At 45.6% G+C, this 23,458-nt stretch overlaps 2 protein-coding genes across 7 annotated transcripts in view; one reads left to right on the top strand and one right to left on the bottom strand.

Annotated features, from left to right (window-relative positions):
• LOC143783139 (uncharacterized) overlaps positions 1 to 15,232 on the bottom strand; it is a 96,881-nt gene extending 81,649 nt beyond the window's left edge. For all 6 annotated transcript variants that reach the window (XM_077271453.1, XM_077271455.1, XM_077271454.1 and 3 more), the window contains exon 1: positions 15,137 to 15,232. In XM_077271453.1, coding sequence (XP_077127568.1) covers positions 15,137 to 15,219 — 83 coding nt within the window. In that variant the 5' untranslated portion in view covers positions 15,220 to 15,232. The remainder of the gene's footprint in view (positions 1 to 15,136) is intronic.
• Positions 15,233 to 15,261: 29 nt separating this feature from the next.
• The window catches only part of LOC143783138 (cytochrome P450 2C20-like), a 522,836-nt gene continuing 514,639 nt past the window's right edge, over positions 15,262 to 23,458 (top strand). Inside the window, exon 1 of the mRNA XM_077271448.1 lies at positions 15,262 to 15,396. The gene's annotated coding sequence lies outside the window, so the exon portion shown is untranslated. The remainder of the gene's footprint in view (positions 15,397 to 23,458) is intronic.

Here is a 23,458-nt window from a genome sequence, read left to right as displayed (position 1 = left end):
CACCTCCCAAGGACAATAGGGTGATAGATGGCTCCTGGTCTGACCACTTAGATGCTGCAGTGACTACTGACTTGAGCCGTCTGGAGTCGGAGACCTTGGAGCTGCAGATTCCCAATGTTTATTCTCCCCCTTCTCACCTCCTGGTCAATGACAATGACTTCACTCAGATTAAAGGGTTTTTACATTTACAGATCAGACAGATTTTACTTTTTATCTACCAACTGGTAGGAAATATAGTGCCGACACTCCTGGCTTTGTCTTACAAAAACATATGTAAAATTTACTGTAGGTGTGAACTTGGTCTAACATTTTATCAAAGGAAGGTTATGGAGCAAAGAGGAAAGTCAACAAAACAAAGTAGATTCCTTTAACCCCTTCCCGACATGCGCCGTACTAGTACTGCGCTGCCGGCACTGCATTACTGACAGCCGCAGTACTAGTACGGCGCCCCGATCACCGCGGTCTCGCGCTGAGCGCCGCGGTGATCGGGTGCGGGTGTCAGCTGTATATGACAGCTGACACCTCGCAGCAATGCCCACGATCGGCGCTATCGCCGATCGCGGGCATTTAACCCCTCTGATGCCGCTGTCAATAGTGACAGCGGCATAGAGGGGGATCGCGCAGGGACGGGGGCTCCCTGCGCTCTCCCACCGGAGCAACGCGATGAGATCGCGCTGCTCCGGTGACCTGGAAGGAGTCCCCGGATCCAAGATGGCCGCGGGACTCCTTCCGGGTCATGAGATGACCCTGCTTGCCGGCGTCTGCTGAGAATCCTCATAGCAGGCGCCGGCAAGCCTGTGGAACGTGCTTGTCACATCGGTGATCAGACAGAGTGCTGTGCACACTGTCTGATCACCGATCTGTGATGTCCCCTCCTGGGACAAAGTAAAAAAGTTAAAAAAAAAAATTTCCACATGTGTAAAAAAAAAATAAAAAAAAATTCCTAAATAAAGAAAAAAAAAAAAAATCCCATAAATACATTTCTTTATCTAAATAAAAAAAAAAACCACACAATAAAAGTACACATATTTGGTATCGCCGCGTCCGTAACGACCCCACCTATAAAACTATATCACTAGTTAACCCCTTCAGTGAACACCGTAAAAAAAAAAAAAAAAAAAACGAGGCAAAAAACAACGCTTTATTCTCATACCGCCAAACAAAAAGTGGAATAACACGCGATCAAAAAGACGGATATAAATAAGCATGGTACCGCTGAAAACGTCATCTTGTCCCGCAAAAAAAAGCCGCCATACAGCATCATCAGCAGAAAAATAAAAAAGTTATAGCTCTCAGAATAAAGCGATGCAAAAACAATTATTTTTTTATATAAAATAGTTTTTATTGTGTAAAAGCGCCAAAACATAAAAAAAATTACATAAATGAGGTATCGCTGTAATCGTACTGACCCGAAGAATAAAACTGCTTTATCCTTTTTACCAAACGCGGAACGGTATAAACGCCCCCCCCTAAAAGAATTTCAGGAATTGCTGATTTTTGTTCATTCCGCCTCCCAAAAATCGGAATAAAAAGCGATCAAAAAATGTCATGTACCCGAAAATGGTACCAATAAAAACGTCAACTCGTCCCGCAAAAAACAAGATCTCACATGACTCTGTGGGCCAAAATATGGAAAAATTATAGCTCTCAAAATGTGGTGATGCAAAAACTATTTTTTGCAATAAAAAGCGTCTTTTAGTGTGTGACGGCTGCCAATCATAAAAATCCGCTAATAAACCCGCTACAAAAGTAAATCAAATCCCCCTTCATCACCCCCTTAGTTAGGGAAAAATAATACAATTTAAAAAAATATATTTATTTCCATTTTCCCGTTAGGCTACTTTCACACTAGCGTCAGTACGGGGCCGTCGCGCTGCGTCGGCCCGACATACCGACGCATACTGTGCAAGCGCCGCACAACGGGGGCAGCGGATGCTGTTTTTCCACGCATCCGCTGCCCCATTGTGAGGTGCGGGGAGGTGGGGGCGGAGTTCCAGCCGCGCATGCGCGGTCGGAAATGGTGGACCGTCGGCACAAAAAAAGTTACATGTAACGTTTGTTGCTGCCGGCGGTCCGCCACAACACGACGCAACCGTCGCACGACGCTTGCGACGTGTGTCAATATGTCGCTAATGTTAGTCTATGGGGAAAAAACGCATCCTGCAGATGACTTTGCAGGATGCGTTTTTTCGTCAAAACGACGCATTGCGACGTATGCAAAAAAACGCTAGTGTGAAAGTAGCGCTAGGGTTAGGACTAGGGTTAGGGCTAGGGTCTAGGGTTAGGGCTAGGGTTAGGGTTGGGGTTAGGGCTAGGGTTAGGGCTGGGGTTAGGGTTGGGGTTTCAGTTAGAATTGGGGAGTTTTCACTGTTTAGGCACATCAGGGGCTCTCCAAACGCGACATGGCGTCCGATCTCAACGCGTTTGTTTGCGTTAAAAACGCAAGCGTTTTTATAGAAAAAAACCAGAACACACACTGAAAAGTCACCCACCACCATCAAGGTGATAAAGGGATCCAAACCCTAACCCTACCCCTAAACTCACCCCTAACCGTTTAATGAACATTTTCTGACAGTCATAGTGCCACGTATTTCAGTGCCACGTATTTCAGTGCCACGTATTTCAGTGCCACGATATTTCAGTGCCACGATATTTCAGTGCCACTATATTTCAGTGCCACGTCTTTCAGTGCCACGATATTTCAGTGAAATACGTGGCACTGAAATATCGTGGCATTTACGTGAAATACGTGGCACTGAAATATCGTGGCACTTATATACGTGGCACTTATATACGTGGCACTTATATACGTGGCCACTGAAATATCGTGGCACTTATATACGTATATAAACGTATTTCAGTGCCACGTATTTCAGTGCCACGTATTTCAGGTTAGGGGTAGGGTTAGGGTTTTTTGTTTTTTTCTCGTTTTCTTGTGTTTTTCTATAAAAACGCATGCGTCTAAAAAACGCATGCGTTTTACCGCGTTTACATGCATTTTTTCACACATGCGTTTTTAAAAAAAACACATTTAGATAAAAACGCAAGTGTGAAACCAGCCTTACCCTTGGGAAAATAAAAACGTGGGGGCTAAAATATAATTTTCGTGGAAAAAAATATATTTTTTATTTTCGCGGCTTTGCGTTATAAACTGTAGTGAAACACTTGGGGGTTCAAAGTTCTCACAACACATCTAGATAAGTTCCGTGGGGGGTCTAGTTTCCAATATGGGGTCACTTGTGGGGGGTTTCTACTGTTTAGGTACATCACGGGCTCTGCAAATGCAACAAGACACCTGCAGACCAATCCATCTAAGTCTGCATTTCAAACGGCGCTCCTTCCCTTCCGAGCTCTGCCGTGCACACAAACAGTGGTTCCCCCCCACATATGGGGTATCAGCGTACTCAGGACAAATTGGACAACAACTTTTGTTGTCCAATTTCTCCTGTTACCCTTGGGAAAATAAAAACGTGGGGGCTAAAATATAATTTTCGTGGAAACAAAAATATTTTTTATTTTCACGGCTCTGCGTGATAAACTGTAGTGAAACACTTGTTGGTTCAAAGTTCTCACAACACATCTAGATAAGTTCCGTGGGGGGTCTAGTTTCCAATATGGGGTCACTTGTGGGGGGTTTCTACTGCTTAGGTACATCAGGGGCTCTGCAAATGCAACATGACACCTGCAGACCAATCCATCTAAGTCTGCATTTCAAACGGCGCTCCTTCCCTTCCGAGCTCTGCCGTGCGCCCAAACAGTGGTTCCCCCCAATGTATGGGGTATCAGCGTACTCAGGACAAATTGGACAATAACTTTTGTGGTCCAATTTCTCCTGTTACCCTTGGGGAAAAAAAATTGCGGGCTAAAACATAATTTAGTGGAAAGAAAAAATTATTTTTTAATTTTCATAGCGCTACATTCTAAACTTTAGTGAAACAATTGGGGGTTAAAAGTGCTCACCACACATCTAGATAAGTTCCTTAGGGGTTCTTCTTTCCAAAATGGTGTCACTTGTGGGGGTTTCCACTGTCTAGGCACGTCAGGGGCTCTCCAAACACGACATGGGTTCCGATCTCAATTCCAGCCAATTTTGCATTGAAAAGTCAAATGGCGCTCCTTCCCTTCCGAGCTCTGCCATGCGCCCAAACAGTGGTTTATCCCCATATATGAAGTATCAGCGTACTCAGGACAAATTGCACAACAACTTTTGGCGTCCAATTTATCCTGCTACCCTTGGGAAAATAAAAAATTTGGGGCAAAAAGATCATTTTTTGTGAAAATTAATATTAATTTTTTTTTACGGCTCTACATTATAAACTTCTGTGAAGCACTTGGAGGTTCAAAGTGCTCACCACACATCTAGATTAGTTCCTTAGAGGCTCTACTTTCCAAAATGGTGTCACTTGTGGGGGTTTCCACTGTTTAGGCACGTCAGGGGCTCTCCAAACACGACATGGGTTCCGATCTCAATTCCAGACAATTTTGCATTGAAAAGTCAAATGGCGCTCCTTCCCTTCCGAGCTCTGCCATGCGCCCAAACAGTGGTTTATCCCCATATATGAAGTATCAGCGTACTCAGGACAAATTGCACAACAACTTTTGGGGTCCAATTTATCCTGCTACCCTTGGGAAAATAAAAAATTTGGGGCAAAAAGATCATTTTTGTGAAAATTAATATTAATTTTTTTTTACGGCTCTACATTATAAACTTCTGTGAAGCACTTGGAGGTTCAAAGTGCTCACCACACATCTAGATTAGTTCCTTAGAGGGTCTACTTTCCAAAATGGTGTCACTTGTGGGGGTTTCCACTGTTTAGGCACGTCAGGGGCTCTCCAAACACGACATGGGTTCCGATCTCAATTCCAGACAATTTTGCATTGAAAAGTCAAATGGCGCTCCTTCCCTTCCGAGCTCTGCCATGTGCCCAATCAATGGTTTACCCCAACATGTGGGGTATCGGCGTACTCAGGACAAACTGTACAACGACTTTTTTGGTCCAATTTCTCCTGTTACCCTTGGTAAAATAAAACAAATTGGATCTGAAGTAAACATTTTGTGAAAAAAAAGTTAAATGTTCAATTTTTTTTAAACATTCCAAAAATTCCTGTGAAGCACCTGAAAGGTTAATAAACTTTTTTAATGTGGTTTTGAGTACCTTGAGGGGTGCAGTTTTTAGAATGGTGTCACTTTTGGGCATTTTCTGTCATATAGACCCCTCAAAGTCACTTCAAGTGTGAGGTGGTCCGTAAAAAAAATGTTTTTGCAAATTTTGTTGCAAAAATGAGAAATCACTTTTCAACTTTTAACCCTTATAACTCCCTAACAAAAAAAAATTATGTTTCCAAAATTGTGCTGATGTAAAGCAGACATGTGGGAAACGTTGTTTATTAACTATATTATGTGATATAACTCTCTAATTTAAGGGCATAAAAACTAAAAATTTGAAAATTGCAAAATTTTCATAATTTTTGACAAATTTCTGTTTTTTTCACAAATAAATGCAAGTCATATCGAAGAAGTTTTACCACTATCATAAAGTACAATATGTCACGAGAAAACAATCTCAGAATCACCAAGATCCGTTGAAGCGTTTCAGAGTTATGACCTCATAAAGTGACAGTGGTCAGAATTGTAAAAATTGGCCGTGTCACTTAGGTGAAAACAGGCTTCGGGGTGAAGGGGTTAAAATGTGATGTGCCAAAAAGAGTCAAAATGTGATAAAAACACAACAACAAAAAAAAAATGACTGAGGGCGTGTTCACATCGTGGATTTTTCTGCATCAAAACCGAGAAGTGCACATAATACTGTACAACATGCCTTTTATATCCATTTTTTTTTTCATTCACTTGAATAGTACTGAATTGAAAAAGACAAACAAAAAAACACTGATTGTTAAAATACTCACAAAAAAAAGCAGCATAAGATTTCAAAAATCTAATTCGTTTTTCTGGCACTGTAAAACGCAGTGTATTTTACCTACAAAACATGCTGTGGAAAATATGCAGCAAAAACTCTGCAGTTATGCAAAAAATAAACAACGAACACAAGTAACGTAAATCAGCTAGTTGGTACAGAAATGTAGTTTTTTTTTTTTTTTTTTTTTTTACTGAATCATATTTATTAAAACTTTTTCAGGTTAGACAGATAAACATAACAATTCCGCAAACAGAGCAGAGTAGATTAATAATACAATAAGAAAACAGACATACCAACGCAAGGGAGGGGGGGGGGGAAATGGAGTAGGCACACATAGGTATACAACTGTAGATTATTTAGATCAAAGGTCTAAACATAAACTAACCTACTAAAATACAGGTTCCTGAAAGTCAAAGCGACATTTAAACTAGACAGCTAGGCACAGAGCAAGATTTTTCACGGGCCGGGAGTATCAGATCCCGGATCACAGTAGGACAAGCGTCTTCACGATGGGATAAAGGAAAAATGGCTATCAAGCCACGGCTTCCAGATCTGAGACTTTTTTGATTTTGATGACGCAGATAACACCAGTGCCCGTCCGTATTGGCAATGAAGGTTCATCCTATCAATCACAGATTGTACGGTCGGTGCGCTAGTCACTCTCCATTTGGAAGCCACTGCCAGTCTAGCGGCTATAAACAAATGTGAGAACACACCTCTCAGCCCATGTGGGATCTCATCCAAGCCAATATGCAATAAAACCATACTAGGTCGCAGGGCCACCCGAATCCCAGTCACCTCCGCTATAGTCACCTCCGCTATCACGTCCTCTAAACTAACCCAAAGATTTAGTAATGTCGGACACGACCACCACATATGGCTAAGCGTCCCCAACATACCGCAGCCTCTCCAGCACAATGGGGAGCATTGAGGGCCAAAATGGGCAACTTTAACTGGGTAATAGTACCAGCGTAAGTGGACTTTTTAAATTATTCCAGATGGTTTACACATGAGGATACTCTCCGAACCTCTAACACCGCTTCCCGCCACCCATCAGGCGCTAGGGTGACCTGCAAGTCATCCTCCCACTGGCTCATGAATTGCAACTTAACCTCTGAGTCAGGATCATTCAGGGCTCTATACAAAATAGATACATTGCGAGTACTAGGCCCAGGCACCAAGAAAAGACCATTTACTGTACGAACTAGGTTGGTATTAAAAAAGGGCGTCAGTTTAGTGTGCATAAGATGTCTTAATTGTAAAAACTGATAAAATCTATGCCGAATATCAGGGTGTTTCGCAACTAGGCGATCACACGGTTTAATCATTGTGTCATCAAGCAGCTGATGAAGTGATTTTACACCAGCCAGTACCCATGGCTGTAAATCTATACAGTATATGGAATATGGAATTCTAGCGCCTTCAGTGACACTTCAGTTAATGGAATTTTAATAAGAGACGGGACTGTCTGTCTCCAAAAATGCAGTGCAGTAGACATGGTCGGTAGAGGGAGATTACCTGTCCGCGGCCCCAGAGCTTCAACCTCCAGCATGAATCGGGTGGAGCCTCTAGTTGCATAGAAATTTTCAATTTGCAACCATCTATAATCCTTATCAAGCTGCCACCAGTCCCGCAACCCTGCCACCACCGAGGCCTTATAGTACGCCATCAAATTTGGTAATCCCATTCCCCACAACTCATAAGGGTAGTACATAAGGGATTTAACCACTCTAGGAGTTTTGTGGGCCCATATGTATCTATTTGTTAAGCGTTGAAAGTTTGTTATAATTTTGCTTGGAACCCTCAAAGGGAGACATCTAAAATAATATAATATCTTGGGGAGAATTTTCATTTTGAAAATGTTGATTCTGGCCACCCAGGATGTCATAAACATATGCAAGGTGTCTAACTCAGACTTAATCTCTCTGAATAGAGCAGAATAATTCACCTCTATAATATGTTGAGAACATGTAAGCTTTATACCAAGGAAAGGGATACCCTGATCAGTCCAACGAAAGGGAAACTTATTCTCTAATTCAGTCCTGACGACCAAAGGGACCGCGACAGGGAATACCAAAGATTTGGATGCGTTCAGTTTGTAATAGGATACTGACGCAAAATCCTTTAGTTCAGCCATGACTGCCGAGAACGACCGCTCCAGATCCACACATGTTATGATAACGTCATCCGCGTATAGACCAATCTTATGAGCAGCCGGGCCCACCATCAGGCCTGAAATATCCGAGTTAAAACGGATTTTCTCCGCCAATGGCTCCATGCATAATGCAAATATAATGGGGGATAATGGACATCCCTGCTGCGTCCCATTGGTGATCAGAAAGGGGGCAGATACTACTCCAGAGGCGAGAACTCTGGCAGATGGAGTGGAATATACGGCCGAGATCGCTGATAGGATGGGGCCCTCCAAACCGAACTTCCGAAGAACACTTCCCAAATATCCCCAACTATCAAAAGCCTTCTCAGCATCCAAGGACAGAAAGGCACTGGGAAGGCACGACAGTTCCGCCACCCTGATGAGATTCAACATTCGGCGGGAACCATCCTTAGTTTCCCGGCCAGCCACAAAACCGACCTGGTCAGGAGAGACAAGACTACTGTTAGTAGTGTGTATGTGCAAAATTTGGGCGCTGTAGCTGCTAAAATAAAGGGTTAAATCGCGGAAAAAATTGGCGTGGGCTCCCGCGCAATTTTCTCCGCCAGAGTGGTAAAGCCAGTGACTGAGGGCAGATATTAATAGCCAGGAGAGGGTCCATGGTTATTGGCCCCCCGTGGCTAAAAACATCTGCCCCCAGCCACCCCAGAAAAGGCACATCTGGAAGATGCGCCTATTCTGGCACTTGGCCACTCTCTTCCCACTCCCGTGTAGCGGTGGGATATGGGGTAATGAAGGGTTAATGTCACCTTGCTATTGTAAGGTGACATTAAGCCAGATTAATAATGGAGAGGCGTCAATTATGACACCTATCCATTATTAATCCAATTGTCTGAAAGGGTTAAAAAACACACACACACATTATTAAAAATTATTTTAATGAAATAAACAAACAGGTTGTTTTATTATTTTATTGTTCTCTCAATCCAGCTGCAGACCCTCGCTTGGTAAAATAATAAACCCACAAGATACATACCTTCAGATGAACTGTCACGTCCCACGAGGTAATCCATCTGAAGGGGTTAATTATTTTACAGCCAGGAGCTGCGCTAAAGCACTCGCTCGTGTCTGTAATCCCCGGGTAATGAAAGGAAAGCTGGGTGATCTGTACTTACATTGAGTCGCGGTGAGGCGCCCTCTGGTGGATGAACTCATATGAACTCGAGCATGGGAACTTTTCCAAGGCTCCAGTTCATGAGAACATCCACCAGAGGGCGCCTCACCGCAACTCAATGTAAGTACAGATCACTCAGATTTCCTTTCATTACCCGGGGATTACAGACACGAGCGAGCGCTTTAGCACTGCTCCTGCCTGTAAAATAATTAACCCCTTCAGATGGATTACCTCGTTGGACGTGACAGTTCATCTGAAGGTATGTATCTTGTGGGTTTATTATTTTGCCAAGCGAGGGTCTGCAGCTGGATTGAGAGAACAATAAAATAATAAAACAACCTGTTTGTTTATTTCATTAAAATAATTTTTAATAATGTGTATGTGTGTTTTTTAACCCTTTCAGACAATTGGATTAATAATGGATAGGTGTCATAATTGACGCCTCTCCATTATTAATCTGGCTTAATGTCACCTTACAATAGCAAGGTGGCATTAACCCTTCATTACCCCATATCCCACCGCTACAGGGAGTGGGAAGAGAGTGGCCAAGTGCCAGAATAGGCGCATCTTCCAGATGTGCCTTTTCTGGGGTGGCTGGGGGCAGATGTTTGCAGCCGGGGGGGGGGGGGGGGGGGGGCAATAACCACGGACCCTCTCTAGGCTATTAATATCTGCCCTCAGTCACTGGCTTTACCACTTTAACCCTTCATTTTACAAGCTACAGCGCCCAAATTTTGCACATACCCACTACTAACATTAGTAGTGTGGAATATGCAAAAAAAAAGGGGGATATGAGATGGTTTACTGTATGAAAACCATGTCTCATATCCTGTCGGGTTTAGGCAGGAGAAATGAAAAGCCGGCAATTGAATTACCGGCTTTTCACTAACACTGCTGCGTATTTCTCGCAAGTCACACTGCTGGTCCGTGTGGAATCTGTATTTTACTCGCCCCCATAGACTTTCATTGGCGTTTTTTTTGCGCTATACGGTTACAAATGCAGCATGCTGCGATTTTCTACGGCCGTACAAGACTGTATATTACAGATGCGTAATATACGGCTGATAGGAGCAGCCCCATAGAGAATAATTGGGCCGTGTGTAATGCGATTTTTACGGACGTATTTTCGGCGCTCATTCGTCTGTAAAACTCGCTAGTGTGAGGCCGGCCTTATGCTGCCTCTCTAGTCTGCATGCAGACCACGCCCCCCCAGAAATGTAGTTGAAGAACTGCAGCATCAATACCTAACCAAATATTTATCGTGGGAACATACATTAACAAAATTAACTGAAAAAAAAAAAAAAGTTAACAAAAGCATGAATAATAAGGCTACGCTCCCACAACGAGATGAGTTTTTGACACTGCATATTTTTCATAAAATGTGAGTAACCTATTTTATTGAATGGATGAAAAAATGGTGAAGAAAATCTGCGACATCAAAAACTCACCAAAATTTCATTGTGGAAATAACATAGACAATTGCCTTTACGATACGAGATGTGCAGCATCTGAAACAAGGGATACTGGACTTCTGTGCTAGCATTTCTTCTGCGGTGTTGCTATCAGTGTGTCAAGAGTTGGAGAAGAGGGTTGCATTGACAATCCAACACAATGGGCAGCACTTTGATCACATTTTATAAGTGGTCATAAACTTGTAAATAACTCATGAAAGAATAAAGGTTTGTTAAAACCAAGCACGTTATTGCTTTTCTTGTGAAATTCTCAATAAGTTTGATGTGTCACATGACGCTCTTCCCATTGAAAAAATTAAGATGGATCCAAAATGGCCAACTACAAAATGGTCGCCATCCAACTTGAAAAGTTTTCCTCCTCCCATATACTAATGTGCCACACATAGGAAGTTGATATCACCAACCATTCCCATTTTATGTAGGTGTATCCATATAAATGGCCCGCCCTGTAGTTAGTGCTGTTCCCTGATGCCGGGTGCTGAATGCAACTCTCATCATTGTCGTCTGGTCTCCCTACGATTAGTGAGTCCAGACGACGCTGATGAGACTTATAGTCAGCACCAGCCGTCTGTCTATCGTGTGTATTAAATAATTAAATGAGAAAACGGGTGTGGTGTCCCCCATGATGTTCCTAAACAGCTGGTGCACGGTGTTAATATTCTGGGAAGGAGTCAATATCCAAAAAGGTTCCTGCTCATGTCCCACGATGATCCCCAACTGCGCTACATCCAGATGGTGTGGTGAGCGGTGACATAGGTGATGCGACCGCTCACTGCGCCAGCCGACACAATGAGCGGAGCGTGAGAACGCGGCTGCATGTGACCGACGGTGAAGTCATTAAGGATGCCGCCAGTCACAGGCAACAGTTCTCAGCGATCGCATTGTTCCCACAATGAGTTGTTGATGTTGCAGATTTCCTGCAGCCATTAAGTAAAATAGGTTACTTGCATTTTTTTTCTAAAATACACAGTGTAAAAAAAACTCAGTAAAAAATAAGTATAAAAGGAAACTGGTCAGGGCTTGTTCACAAGCAGCGTTTTTTTTGCTGAGCTTTTTTTCCATGTGTTTTTAAGCATAATAATCACAGTATTTCAAAGTAGCGGTAACTGCCAAACACATTTCTAATCTCATTCAGACGGTGCTTTTTTCCCCCCTCTGGCGTGTGACCAATGTTTTTTTTTTTTTTTCCCGCAGCATATTAATTCTTTCAACATTTTTTTTACTCAAATTATGTATTAAAAAAACACAAAAAAACATGCAAAATATACTGGTCTTTTTTTTTTCTGCCAGCACACTGCAAAAAAAGCTCTAAAAAAAAAACACTCCAAAAAACAACCACTGTGTAAACATACCATTAAGGCCAGTCCCACACGTCCAGATAATTCCGGTACTGGAAAAATCGGTACCGGAGTTGTCCATGTGCTCACATGGCACACGTGCGGCAGCCATGTGCCGCCCGTGTGCCGACTGGGTACCACACGGACCGTGCAGGAGACAGCGCTAGAGTTAAGCGCTGTCCCCTGCTTTGGGTGCTGAAGCCGCCATTCATTTCTTCTCCCCAGCAGCGTTCGCTGGAGAGAAGGAATTAAAAATCCTTTTTTTTTGTATTAAAATAATGTTCCCGGTAACCAACCCCCTCCCACCCCCTGTGCGCCCGCCCGCTGGAAAGAAAATACTCACCCAGCTCCCTCGATGCTTCCTCTCAGTGCCGCAGCTCATCTTGTATGAGCGGTCACGTGGTGCCGCTCATTACAGTGATGAATATGCGGCTCCACCCCTATGGGAGGTGGAGCCGCATATTCATCACTGCAATGAGCGGCACCACGTGTCCGCTCATACAGGACGAGCTGCGACGCTGAGAGGACGCATCGAGGGAGCTATTTTCTTTCCAGCGGGCGGGCGCACAGGGGGTGGGAGGGGGTTGGTTACCGGGAACATTATTTTAACAACAAAAAAAAAAAGATTTTTCATTCCTTCTCTTCAGCGAACGCTGCTGGAGAGAAGAAATGAATGGCAGCTTCAGCACCACAAGCTGGGGGGACAGCGCTTACTGTAGCGCTGTCTCCTGCACGGCACACGGACAGCATCCGTGTGCGGTACGTGTTTTACACGGACCCACTGACTTTAATGGGTCCGTGTGATCCGTGCGCTCCCACGAACACTGACATGTCTCCGTGTTTTTCAAACGGTCCGTGAAAACACGCTGACATGTGCAGAGACACGTTGATTTTAATGTTTCTACGTGAGTCAGTGTCTCCAGTACGTGAGGAAACTGACCACACGTACCGGAGCCACTGACGTGTGAAACCGGCCTAAAAGGGCAAAGGCTGCATTCACACGTCCGTGAGTACAGATCACAATGCATGGAAGCGGTCACAGGTCTTCTAGCTCAAATTGGACACCTTCACTTATGCCAATGAGACTGTTGAATGAGGCTGTGTGCACACGGCGCGGATTTGCCTGTGGATTCGCAGCAGTTTTCCATCAGGTTTACAGTACCATTTAAACCTATGGAAAAGCAAATCCGCAATGCCCATGGTGCGGAAAATACAGCGCCGAAATGCTGCGTTGTATTTTCCGCAGCATGTCAATTCTTTGTGCGGATTCCACAGCGTTTTACACCTGCTCATCAATAGGAATTCGCAGGTGTAAAACCGCAGGTGGAATCCGCACAAAAACCACACAAAAACCACGGTAAATCCGTGGCAAATCAGCGGGTAATCCGCAGTGCAGTTTACCTGTGGAGTTTGCAAAAACGGTGCAGAAAAATCCACACGTGAATCCGCAACTTGGGCACATAGCATTAAGGTCAGGAGACACGCGGCACCTCTGTGCATCGGTCCACAAAACACAGATGTGTGAATGCGGCCTAAAGATGGAGCTACACAGCCAATTTGGCTACGACACCGGTTGTGTGACAAAACATTACTGCGTGCTGCTACATTGAAGAGCAGAGCAAGTGAACGGGGTTAAAAAGTACCACCTCCGGCAAGGCACCACCACATCACCGCCTCCAGCAAGGCACCACCACCTCCAACAAGGCACCACCACATCACCGCCTCCAGCAAGGCACCACCACCTCCAACAAGGCACCACCACATCACCGCCTCCAGCAAGGCACCACCACCTCCAACAAGGCACCACCACATCACCGCCTCCAGCAAGGCACCACCACCTCCAACAAGGCACCACCACATCACCGCCTCCAGCAAGGCACCACCACCTCCAACAAGGCACCACCACATCACCGCCTCCAGCAAGGTACCACCACATCACCGCCTCCAGCAAGGTACCACCACATCACCGCCTCCAGCAAGGCACCACCACCTCCAACAAGGCACCACCACATCACCGCCTCCAGCAAGGCACCACCACCTCCAACAAGGCACCACCACATCACCGCCTCCAGCAAGGCACCACCACCTCCAACAAGGCACCACCACATCACCACCTCCAACAAGGCACCACCACATCACCGCCTCCAGCAAGGTACCACCACATCACCGCCTCCAGCAAGGCACCGCCATGAGGATTTTGAGGGTATGTGCCTACGTTGAGGATTGGTGTGCGGATTTTTCCGCCCTGCGTTTTACCTGCGGATTTGCTGTGGTTTTTGTGCGGATTTCACACCTCTGGATTCCTATTATGGAACAGGTGTAAACCACTGCAGAATCCGCACAAAGAATTGACATGCTGCGGAAAATAAACCGCAGCATTTCCGCGCGGTATTTTCCCGCAGCATGTGCACGGCGGATTTGGTTTTTCATAGATTTACATGGTACTGTAAACGCAGGGAAAACTGCTGCGAATCCGCCGCGTCAAATCCGCACCGTGTGCACATAGCCTGAAGCTGATCTGTTCCAAAAATCCAAGTGAAAAAAACTGTGGAGATTGAAGTGCAGTCGATGGGCACAGATCTGATTTTTGATTACACCTTCCTGGGTTTATTAATCCCTTAAAGGGGTTTTCCATTAGTGTTCAACTCTTTTAAAGTGCCTTATTAAAAAAAAATTGTATAAATTAATGAGCCCCACAATAAATCAGCCGCGTCGAGTAGCGTTGGCGACGCTGTACCCATCTCAGAGGCCAGAGTCGCCATAACTGGGACTAGCGGTGACGCTCCGGAGCGCGAATAGCGCAGGATTGGAATTTTTGGGCAAAATTTTGGTATAATTTAAGAAAAAATGCCTTTAGATGAGAAATGGGAGCCAAATTCTTCAAGTTTCACCTCAGGAAAACAGCGATCGCTGTTCCCTTACATGATATACACACACGGCCGTCTCATAGGAGACAATACACCTGTTATGTAAAAATATATATATATATATATATATATATATATATATATATATATATATATATATATATATATATATATATAAATACTTTATTCAACACACACAAAAAAAAAAATTAAGACCCCAGAGATATATCCGCCATCATTGATCCCCCCCATCACCTCAGCGCTGCAACAAGAGCGGCCGCGTTATCTGCACCACGTGACACAAGTCCATCACTCGGGGGGGGGCGGAAAGACGCCATGTGATTGGCTGAGGCTATTGGCGCCTTTTCTCTGAGTCTATGCTGCGAGCGAGTCCGGAGATGTGTCGGCTGCTGCTGTGGGAAGGCGTGTGTGTCGTGAGTGAGAGCCGGCGCCGCCCGCGAGGTCCCTGTGTGCCGCCTCACCCGCTGCGGAGGAGCCGCCTCGTCAGGGTTACGGTCAGTGTGAGTCACGCCGTCAGTAGGGTATCGTGATAGAACATGGCGGCCTCGGCCGGTACAGGTGCGCGGCTGGGTGATGGCGACCTGATGGAATAGTCGCCGTATTTGTGGTGGACGCTGTTCCCCTCTATAGGTGTGACGTCACTGGACAGGTAGCTTGGTCCTTGTGAGTTTGCTGTGATCGGTGGCAGCGGTCAGTTTGTATTTAAATTTGTATTAACCCTTTTTTGCTGATGCCTCCGTTTTTATTTATTTATTTTTTTTACTCCTTTTCTTCCAAGATCCGTATGTTCTTTTTATTTTTCCCTCCACGTGGCCGTGTTGGGGCTTGTGTTTTTCTTGCTGGACGAGTTGTAGCTTTACTTACCATACTTCATTTATCTACTAAAAAAAAGTTAATATTCGAGGTGAAATGGTAAAAAAATAAGTAATTCCATCATTGCGTTGTCTTTTTTTTCTGTTCATTGTGCATTAACCCCTTCCCAACCCATGACGCCACGTAGGCGTCATGAAAGTCGGTGCCAATCCGACCCATGACGCCTATGTGGCGTCATGGAATGATCGCGTCCCTGCAGATCGGGTGAAAGGGTTAACTCCAATTTCACCCGATCTGCAGGGAGAGGGGGAGTTGTCCCCACGTGGCTACGATCGCTCTGGCTGTTGCACTTTCAACAGCCAATCAGAGCAATTTGCAATATTTCACCTATGAAAATGGTGAAATATTGCAATCCAGCCATGGCCTATGCTGCAATATCATCAGCGATGGCTGGAAATCCAGATCTGCCCCCCCCCCCCCCACCGCCCCCGATCTCCTCCCCAGTCCTCCGTTCTGTCCCGTACTCCCCTCCGTCCGCCTGTCTGCTCCCCCATCCTCCTGTCCGCTCCCCCGTCCTCCTGTCCGCTCCCCCCCGTGCTCCGATCCACCCCCCCACTACCCCCTCATACTTACCGATCCTCCCGGTGTCCGTCCGTCTTCTCCCTGGGTGCCGCCATCTTCCAAAATGGTGGGCGACAACTATTGGGGTCCAATTTCTCCTTTTACCCTTGTGAAAATAAAAAATTGCTTGCTAAAACATCATTTTTGACGAAAGAAAAATGATTTTTTATTTTCATGGCTCTGCGTTGTAAACTTCTGTGAAGCACTTGGGGGTTCAAAGTGCTCACTACACATCTAGATTAGTTCCTTGGGGGGTCTAGTTAACAAAATGGGGTCACTTGTGGGGGGTTTCTACTGTTTAGGCACATCAGGGTTTCTCCTTTTACCCTTGGGAAAATAAAAAAAATTGTTGCTAAAAGATCATTTTTGTGACTAAAAAGTTAAATGTTCATTTTTTCCTTCCATGTTGCTTCTGCTGCTGTGAAACACCTGAAGGGTTAATAAACTTAAATGTGGTTTTGAGCACCTTGAGGGGTGCAGTTTTTAGAATGGTGTCACTTTTGGGTATTTTCAGCCATACAGACCCCTCAAACTGACTTCAAATGTGAGGTGGTCCCTAAAAAAATGGTTTTGTAAATTTTGTTGTAAAAATGAGAAATCACTGGTCAAATTTTAACCCTTATAACTTCCTAGCAAAAAAAAAATTGTTTCCAAAATTGTGCTGATGTAAAGTAGACATGTGGGAAATGGTATTTATTAACTAGAAGATAATGCAAAAGAATACACCAGCGCTGCCTACCAGAGTCACTGAGCCGCAGGAACCAAGACAGAACAGGGGCTTAAACTGTCTGAGAGAAGATACAATATAAAGAAAAACTGGGTCCGCGCTACAGTGCTGCAAACAACTAGAAATATGCACTAAATAATCCGCTTAGATAATGCACGGTAGATTAAACAACAGAGGGATAATTGCTATAATGCCCAGGGTGAAGAAGGACGCCGCTCCTTCGAAACACGTCGGTTTGATTCCTGTGGCACCCCGTACTTTCCCGAAGCTCAGTGACGTCACACGCTGAGCCTTGTGCCAGCGAGCTCCTCCCTCGGTTCCCGCTCGTATCCAGGGACGCTACTGGCCGGAGTTGTCCCTGGCTCTGCGTAGCTCTTCCACAAGGCACGTTGCTCGTTCGTCCATCTGCCCGCACATCAGCCCGACGGACACCACCTTCTACTGGACCCTCATCTAACATCATTTACCGGGTACTGGATTATAACGGTTAGTGCAGCATTTTCTCACTGGCTCTCCAGGTATATCTCTGATGCCGGCTCAGGTCGCAGCTCTGTCCAGTGGGTCGTGTTATTTGTACATACCTGGTGTCCTGTGCATTACTGGGCATTATAGCAATTATCCCTCTGTTGTTTAATCTACCGTGCATTATCTAAGCGGATTATTTAGTGCATATTTCTAGTTGTTTGCAGCACTGTAGCGCGGACCCAGTTTTTCTTTATATTGTATTTATTAACTATTTTGTGTCCCATAACTCTTTGATTTAACAGAACAAAAATTCAAAATGTGAAAATTTCAAAATTTTCGCCAAATTTCCATTTTTTTCACAAATAAACTCAGAAATTATCGACCTAAATTTACGACTAACATGAAGCCAAATATGTCACGAAAAAACAATCTCAGAACCGCTAGGATCCGTTGAAGCGTTCCTGAGTTATTACCTCATAAAGGGACACTGGTCAGAATTGCAAAAAACGGCCAGGTCATTAAGGTCAAAATAGGCTGGGTCATGAAGGGGTTAAAAAATGAGCAGGTAACTTTCTCCAAGTCCAAGATTACAGCAATGCAAAACTCTTACTGGTTTATGTAGTATTGTAAAGGGAAAGTCTTTTACCTGCATATATGGGGTTAATCTGCAGGTTAATGACCCCCCCGCCACTGATGGGAGAAAGTTAACCCCTTCACCACCTTGTAACTTTTCGTTTTAAGTCCCCCCTTCTTCCCAGAGCCGCAATTTTTATTTTTGCATCAATATAGCGGTATCGGGGCTCATTATTTTGCGGCACGCGTTGCGTTACCATCTATTGTAGTGGAAAATGACATTTCACAATTTTTTATTTTTCTATTTTCTATTTTCACTGTACGGTAAAACTGACCTGCCATTACGATTCTCCAGGTCATTGAGTACGCAGATACCAAACACTCAAGGCTATGTGCACATGTTGTAGTTTTTTTGCTATAAAAACACATACATTATGCATCCCATCATTTAGAATGCATTCCGCAATTTTTGTGCACATGATGCTTTTTTTTTCCGCGAAAAAAAAAAAAACCGCATCGCGGTAAACGCAGCATGTTCATTAATTTTGCGGGGTTTTTTTCGCTGCTTTTCCCGCTATTTAATGCATTGGGAAGCTCCGGAAAAAAAGCGTCAAAAACGCAAGCAGATTTCTTGCAGAAAATGTCTGGCTTTGCTCACGAAATTTCTGCAAGAAATTCTGAACGTGCGCACATAGCCTAAAGGTTCTTTATTTAAATTTAAAAAAAAAAAAAAAAAAAATTACATAGTTTGTATGGAAAAATGATGCCATTTTCAGAGATTCGTAGCGTTTTTTTTTTTTTTTTTGTGATCTGGGGCTGGGTGAGGGCTCAGTTGTGTGCTGAGCTGATGTTATCATTTGAATCGCCTCTTATTGTATTTTATTGCGATGTAGTCAAGACCCCCCCAAAAAAATTCTGCCATTAACCCCTTCCCGACCCATGACGCCACGTAGGCGTCATGAAAACCTGTGCTAATCCGACCCATGACGCCTATGTGGCGTCATGGAATGATCGCGTCCCTGCAGATCGGGTGAAAGGGTTAACTCCAATTTCACCCGATCTGCAGGGACAGGGGGAGTGGTACTTCAGCCCAGGGGGGGTGGCTTCACCCCCCCGTGGCTACGATCGCTCTGATTGGCTGTTTCACTTTCAACAGCCAATCAGAGCGATTTGTAATATTTCACCTAAAAAACTGGTGAAATATTACAATCCAACCATGGCCGATGCTGCAATATCATCGGCCATGGCTGGAAACACTAATGTGACCCCTCCCCACCCCACCGATCGCCCCCCCCAAGCCACCGATCTGTGGTCCGCTCCCCTCCATCTTGTGCTCCGCTCCCCCGTCCTCCTGTCCACTCCCCCATGCTCCTATGCCACCCCCCGTGCTCCGACGCCCCCCCGTGCCCCGATCTCCACCCCCTTATACTTACCGAGGCTCCCGGTGTCCATCCGTCTTCTCCATGGGCGCCGCCATCTTCCAAAATGGCGGGCGCATGCGCAGTGCGCCCGCCGAATCTGCCTGCCGGCAGATTCGTTCCAGGTATGGTTTGATCACTGTGATAGGTTTTATCACAGTGATCAATCACAGTGATCAAAATAAAAAAAAATAGTAAATGACCCCCCCTCCTTTATCACCCCCATAGGTAGGGACAATAATAAAAAAAAAAATATATATTTTTTTTCTTTTTCCACTAGGGTTAGGGTTAGAACTAGGGGTAGGGTTAGGGGTGGGGTAGGGTTAGGGCATGTGCACACAGTGCAGATTGGCCGCGGATCCGCAGCGGATTGGCCGCTGCGAATTCGTAGCAGTTTTCCATCAGGTTTACAGTACCATGTACACCTATGGAAAACCAAATCCGCTGTGCCCATGGTGCGGAAAATTCCGTGCGGAAACTCTGCGTTGTATTTTCCGCAGCATGTCAATTCTTTGTGCGGATTCCGCAGCGTTTTACACCTGTTCCTCAATAGGAATCCGCAGGTGAAATCCGCACAAAAAACACTGGAAATCCGCTGTAAATCCGCAGGTAAAACGCAGTGCCTTTTACCTGCAGATTTTTCAAAAATCGTGCGGAAAAATCTCACACGAATCCGCAACGTGGGCACATAGCCTTAGGGTTAGGGTTGGAATTAGAGTTAGGGTTGGAATCAGGGCTAGGGTTGGAAATAGGGTTAAGATTAGGCTTGTGGTTAGGGTTATGGATAGGGTTAGGGGTGTGTTGGGGTTAGAGTTGTGGTTAGGGTTGGGATTAGGGTTAGGATTAGGGTTAGGGTTGGGATTAGGGTTACGGGTGTGTTGGGGTTAGGGTTGTGGTTAGGGGTGTGTTGGGGTTAGGGTTGTGATTAGGGTTATGGCTACAGTTGGGATTAGGGTTACGGGTGTGTTGGGGTTAGTGTTGAAGTTAGAATTGAGGGGTTTCCACTGTTTAGGCACATCAGAGGTCTCCAAACGCAACATGGCACCACCATTGATTCCAGCCAATCTTGCGTTCAAAAAGTCAAATGGTGCTCCCTCCCTTCCAAGCCCCGACGTGCGCCCAAACAGTGGTTTACCCCCACATATGGGGTACCAGCGTACTCAGGACAAACTGGGCAACAACTGTTGGGGTCCAATTTCCCCTGTTACCCTTGCAAAAATAAAAAATTACTTGCTAAAACATAATTTTTGAGGAAAGAACAATTACCGTATATACTCGAGTATAAGCCGAGATTTTCAGCCCAAATTTTTGGGCTGAAAGTGCCCCTCTCGGCTTATACTCGAGTCATGATCGGTGGTGGGGTCGGCGGGTGAGGACTGTCATATACGCACCTAGTCCCGGCGCTCCTGGCGCTCCCCCTGCCCGTCCCACGGTCTTCGGTGCCGCAGCCTCTTCCCCTGTTCAGCGGTCACGTGGGACCGCTCATTAGAGAAATGAATATGGACTCCACTCCCATAGGGGCGGAGCCGCATAATTCATTCCTCTAATGACGGTGCCGGTGACCGCTGATAGAGGAAGAGGCTGCGGCACCGAAGACCAGCTGTCCGGGGGAAGGAGCGGGACGTCGGGAGCAGGTAAGTATCGCATATTCACCTGTCCTCGTTCCACACGCCGGGCGTCGCTCCATCTTCCCGGCGTCTCTCCGCACTGACTGTGCAGGTCAGAGGGCGCGATGACGCATATAGTGTGCGCGCCGCCCTCTGCCTGATCAGTCAGTGCAGAGAGAAGCCGGGACGGGACGCCGAGGAGCTGCAAGCAAGAGAGGTGAGTATGTGTTTTTTTTTTTTTTTGCAGCAGCATTGTATATATGGCACAGATTAATGTGGAGCATCTATGGGGCAACGGTGCAGAGCATTGTATATATGGCACAGATTAATGTGGAGCATCTATGGGGCAACGGTGCAGAGCACTGTATATATGGCACAGAGTTATGTGGAGCATCTATGGGGCAACGGTGCAGAGCATTGTATATATGGCACAGATTAATGTGGAGCATCTATACGGCAACGGTGCAGAGCATTGTATATATGGCACAGATTAATGTGGAGCATCTATGGGACAACGGTGCAGAGCATTGTATATATGGCACAGATTAATGTGGAGCATCTATGGGACAACGGTGCAGAGCATTGTATATATGGCACAGATTAATGTGGAGCATCTATGGGACAACGGTGCAGAGCATTGTATATATGGCACATATTAATGTGGAGCATCTATGGGGCAACGGTGCAGAGCATTATATATGGCACAGCTTTATGTGGAGCATCTATGGGGCCATAATGAACAGTGCAGAGCATTATATATGGCACAGCTTTATGTGGAGCATCTATGGGGCCATAATGAACTGTGCAGAGCATTATATATGGCACAGCTTTATGTGGAGCATCTATGGGGCCATAATGAATGGTGCAGAGCATTATATATGGCACAGCTTTATGTGGAGCATCTATGGGGCCATAATGAACGGTATGGAGCATCTATTTTTAATTTTGAAATTCACTGGTACCTGCTGCATTTTCCACCCTAGCCTTATACTCGAGTCAATAAGTTTTCCCAGTTTTTTGTGGCAAAATTAGGGGGGGTTGGCTTATACTCGGGTCGGCTTATACTCGAGTATATACGGTATTTTTTATTTTCACGGCTCTGGGTTATAAACTTCTGTGAAGCACTTGGGGGTTGAACGTGCTCACCACACATCTAGATAAGTTCCTTGGGGCGTCTAGTTTCCAAAATGGGGTCACTTGTGGGGTGTTTCTACTGTTTAGGCACATCAGGGGCTCTGCAAATGCAACATGATGCCCGCAGACCATTCCATCAAAGTCTGCATTTCAAATGTCACTACTTCCCTTCGGAGCCCTGACGTGCGCCCAAACAGTGGTTTACCCCCACATATGGGGTTCCAGCGTACTCACAACAAACTGGGCAACAAATATTGGGGTCCAGTTTCTCCTGTTACCCTTGTGAAAATAAACAATTGCTTGCTAAAACATCTTTTTCCATTACGTCCCTCAGGACAGCACAATGGAGGATGTCCTTCCTTTGACCTATAGCGGGAAAGGACCCTCCCACCTCCACCCTCCAGTGTTTTTCCTGTCCCTACAGGGGACGGTTGTATGAGAGGTTGCTCCTAGAGCGAAGATAACTTGTGGATTCTCTCACCCCTGTCAAGTGGACCATGGCCGACTCCTCTTTGAGAGGTTCCTCAGCCAACAGTCAGCCTGTGCAATGGGCTCAGGGGGATCGTGCGGCTGGTCCAATCCTTCCCCCTGTCAAGTAGCCCAGGGTGGAAACTCCCCAGTGGGGAGTCCCTCAGCCCCAGAGACCAGTCGAGCGGACGGGCTCCTGGGTAGAGCCGCTTCCTCCCGGTGGGGGGCTCTCGGCTCAGACGCCAACCGGCAAAACACCTCTATGTCCGAAAGTCGTGTGGTGGAGAAGGCCGTGGCGCTTACAGTGATGCCAGAGAGGAGCGCCGGCACATAGGTTTGGCGTGCATTCCACGATGGAACACGGAAGGGGGCACAGGAGAAGAGTAATGGGGACGCCGCTTCCTTCCACGGTAGGCTTTCTGCGTTACCAGCTCCCCCTGTCTTCTAGCAGGTATGGAGCCAGCACAGGTGAGTGCATGGTTTAAATGTTGCATCGATGGCCTGGGCCTCTGGGCTGACTCTAGTCTCAGGCCTTTGTGTCAAAGCTGTACCTGGAACCCATTTGCAGCTAGGCTTGGACCTCTAGGCTATGGTATGGCCATATGTCCAGGCTACATCTCATGACTGGACTTCAGTTAGTTGCAGGTTTTGTCTGCACAGAGCCTTATGATTGGGCTTCAGAGTGGTTTTTTTTTTTTTTTTTGGAAGCATGCTTTCCATTTTTTGGTTC

This window comes from Ranitomeya variabilis, chromosome 6 (genome assembly GCF_051348905.1).
Source record: "Ranitomeya variabilis isolate aRanVar5 chromosome 6, aRanVar5.hap1, whole genome shotgun sequence".
Taxonomy (NCBI): domain Eukaryota; kingdom Metazoa; phylum Chordata; class Amphibia; order Anura; family Dendrobatidae; genus Ranitomeya; species Ranitomeya variabilis.
This window is presented reverse-complemented; position numbering and strand designations above follow the sequence as displayed.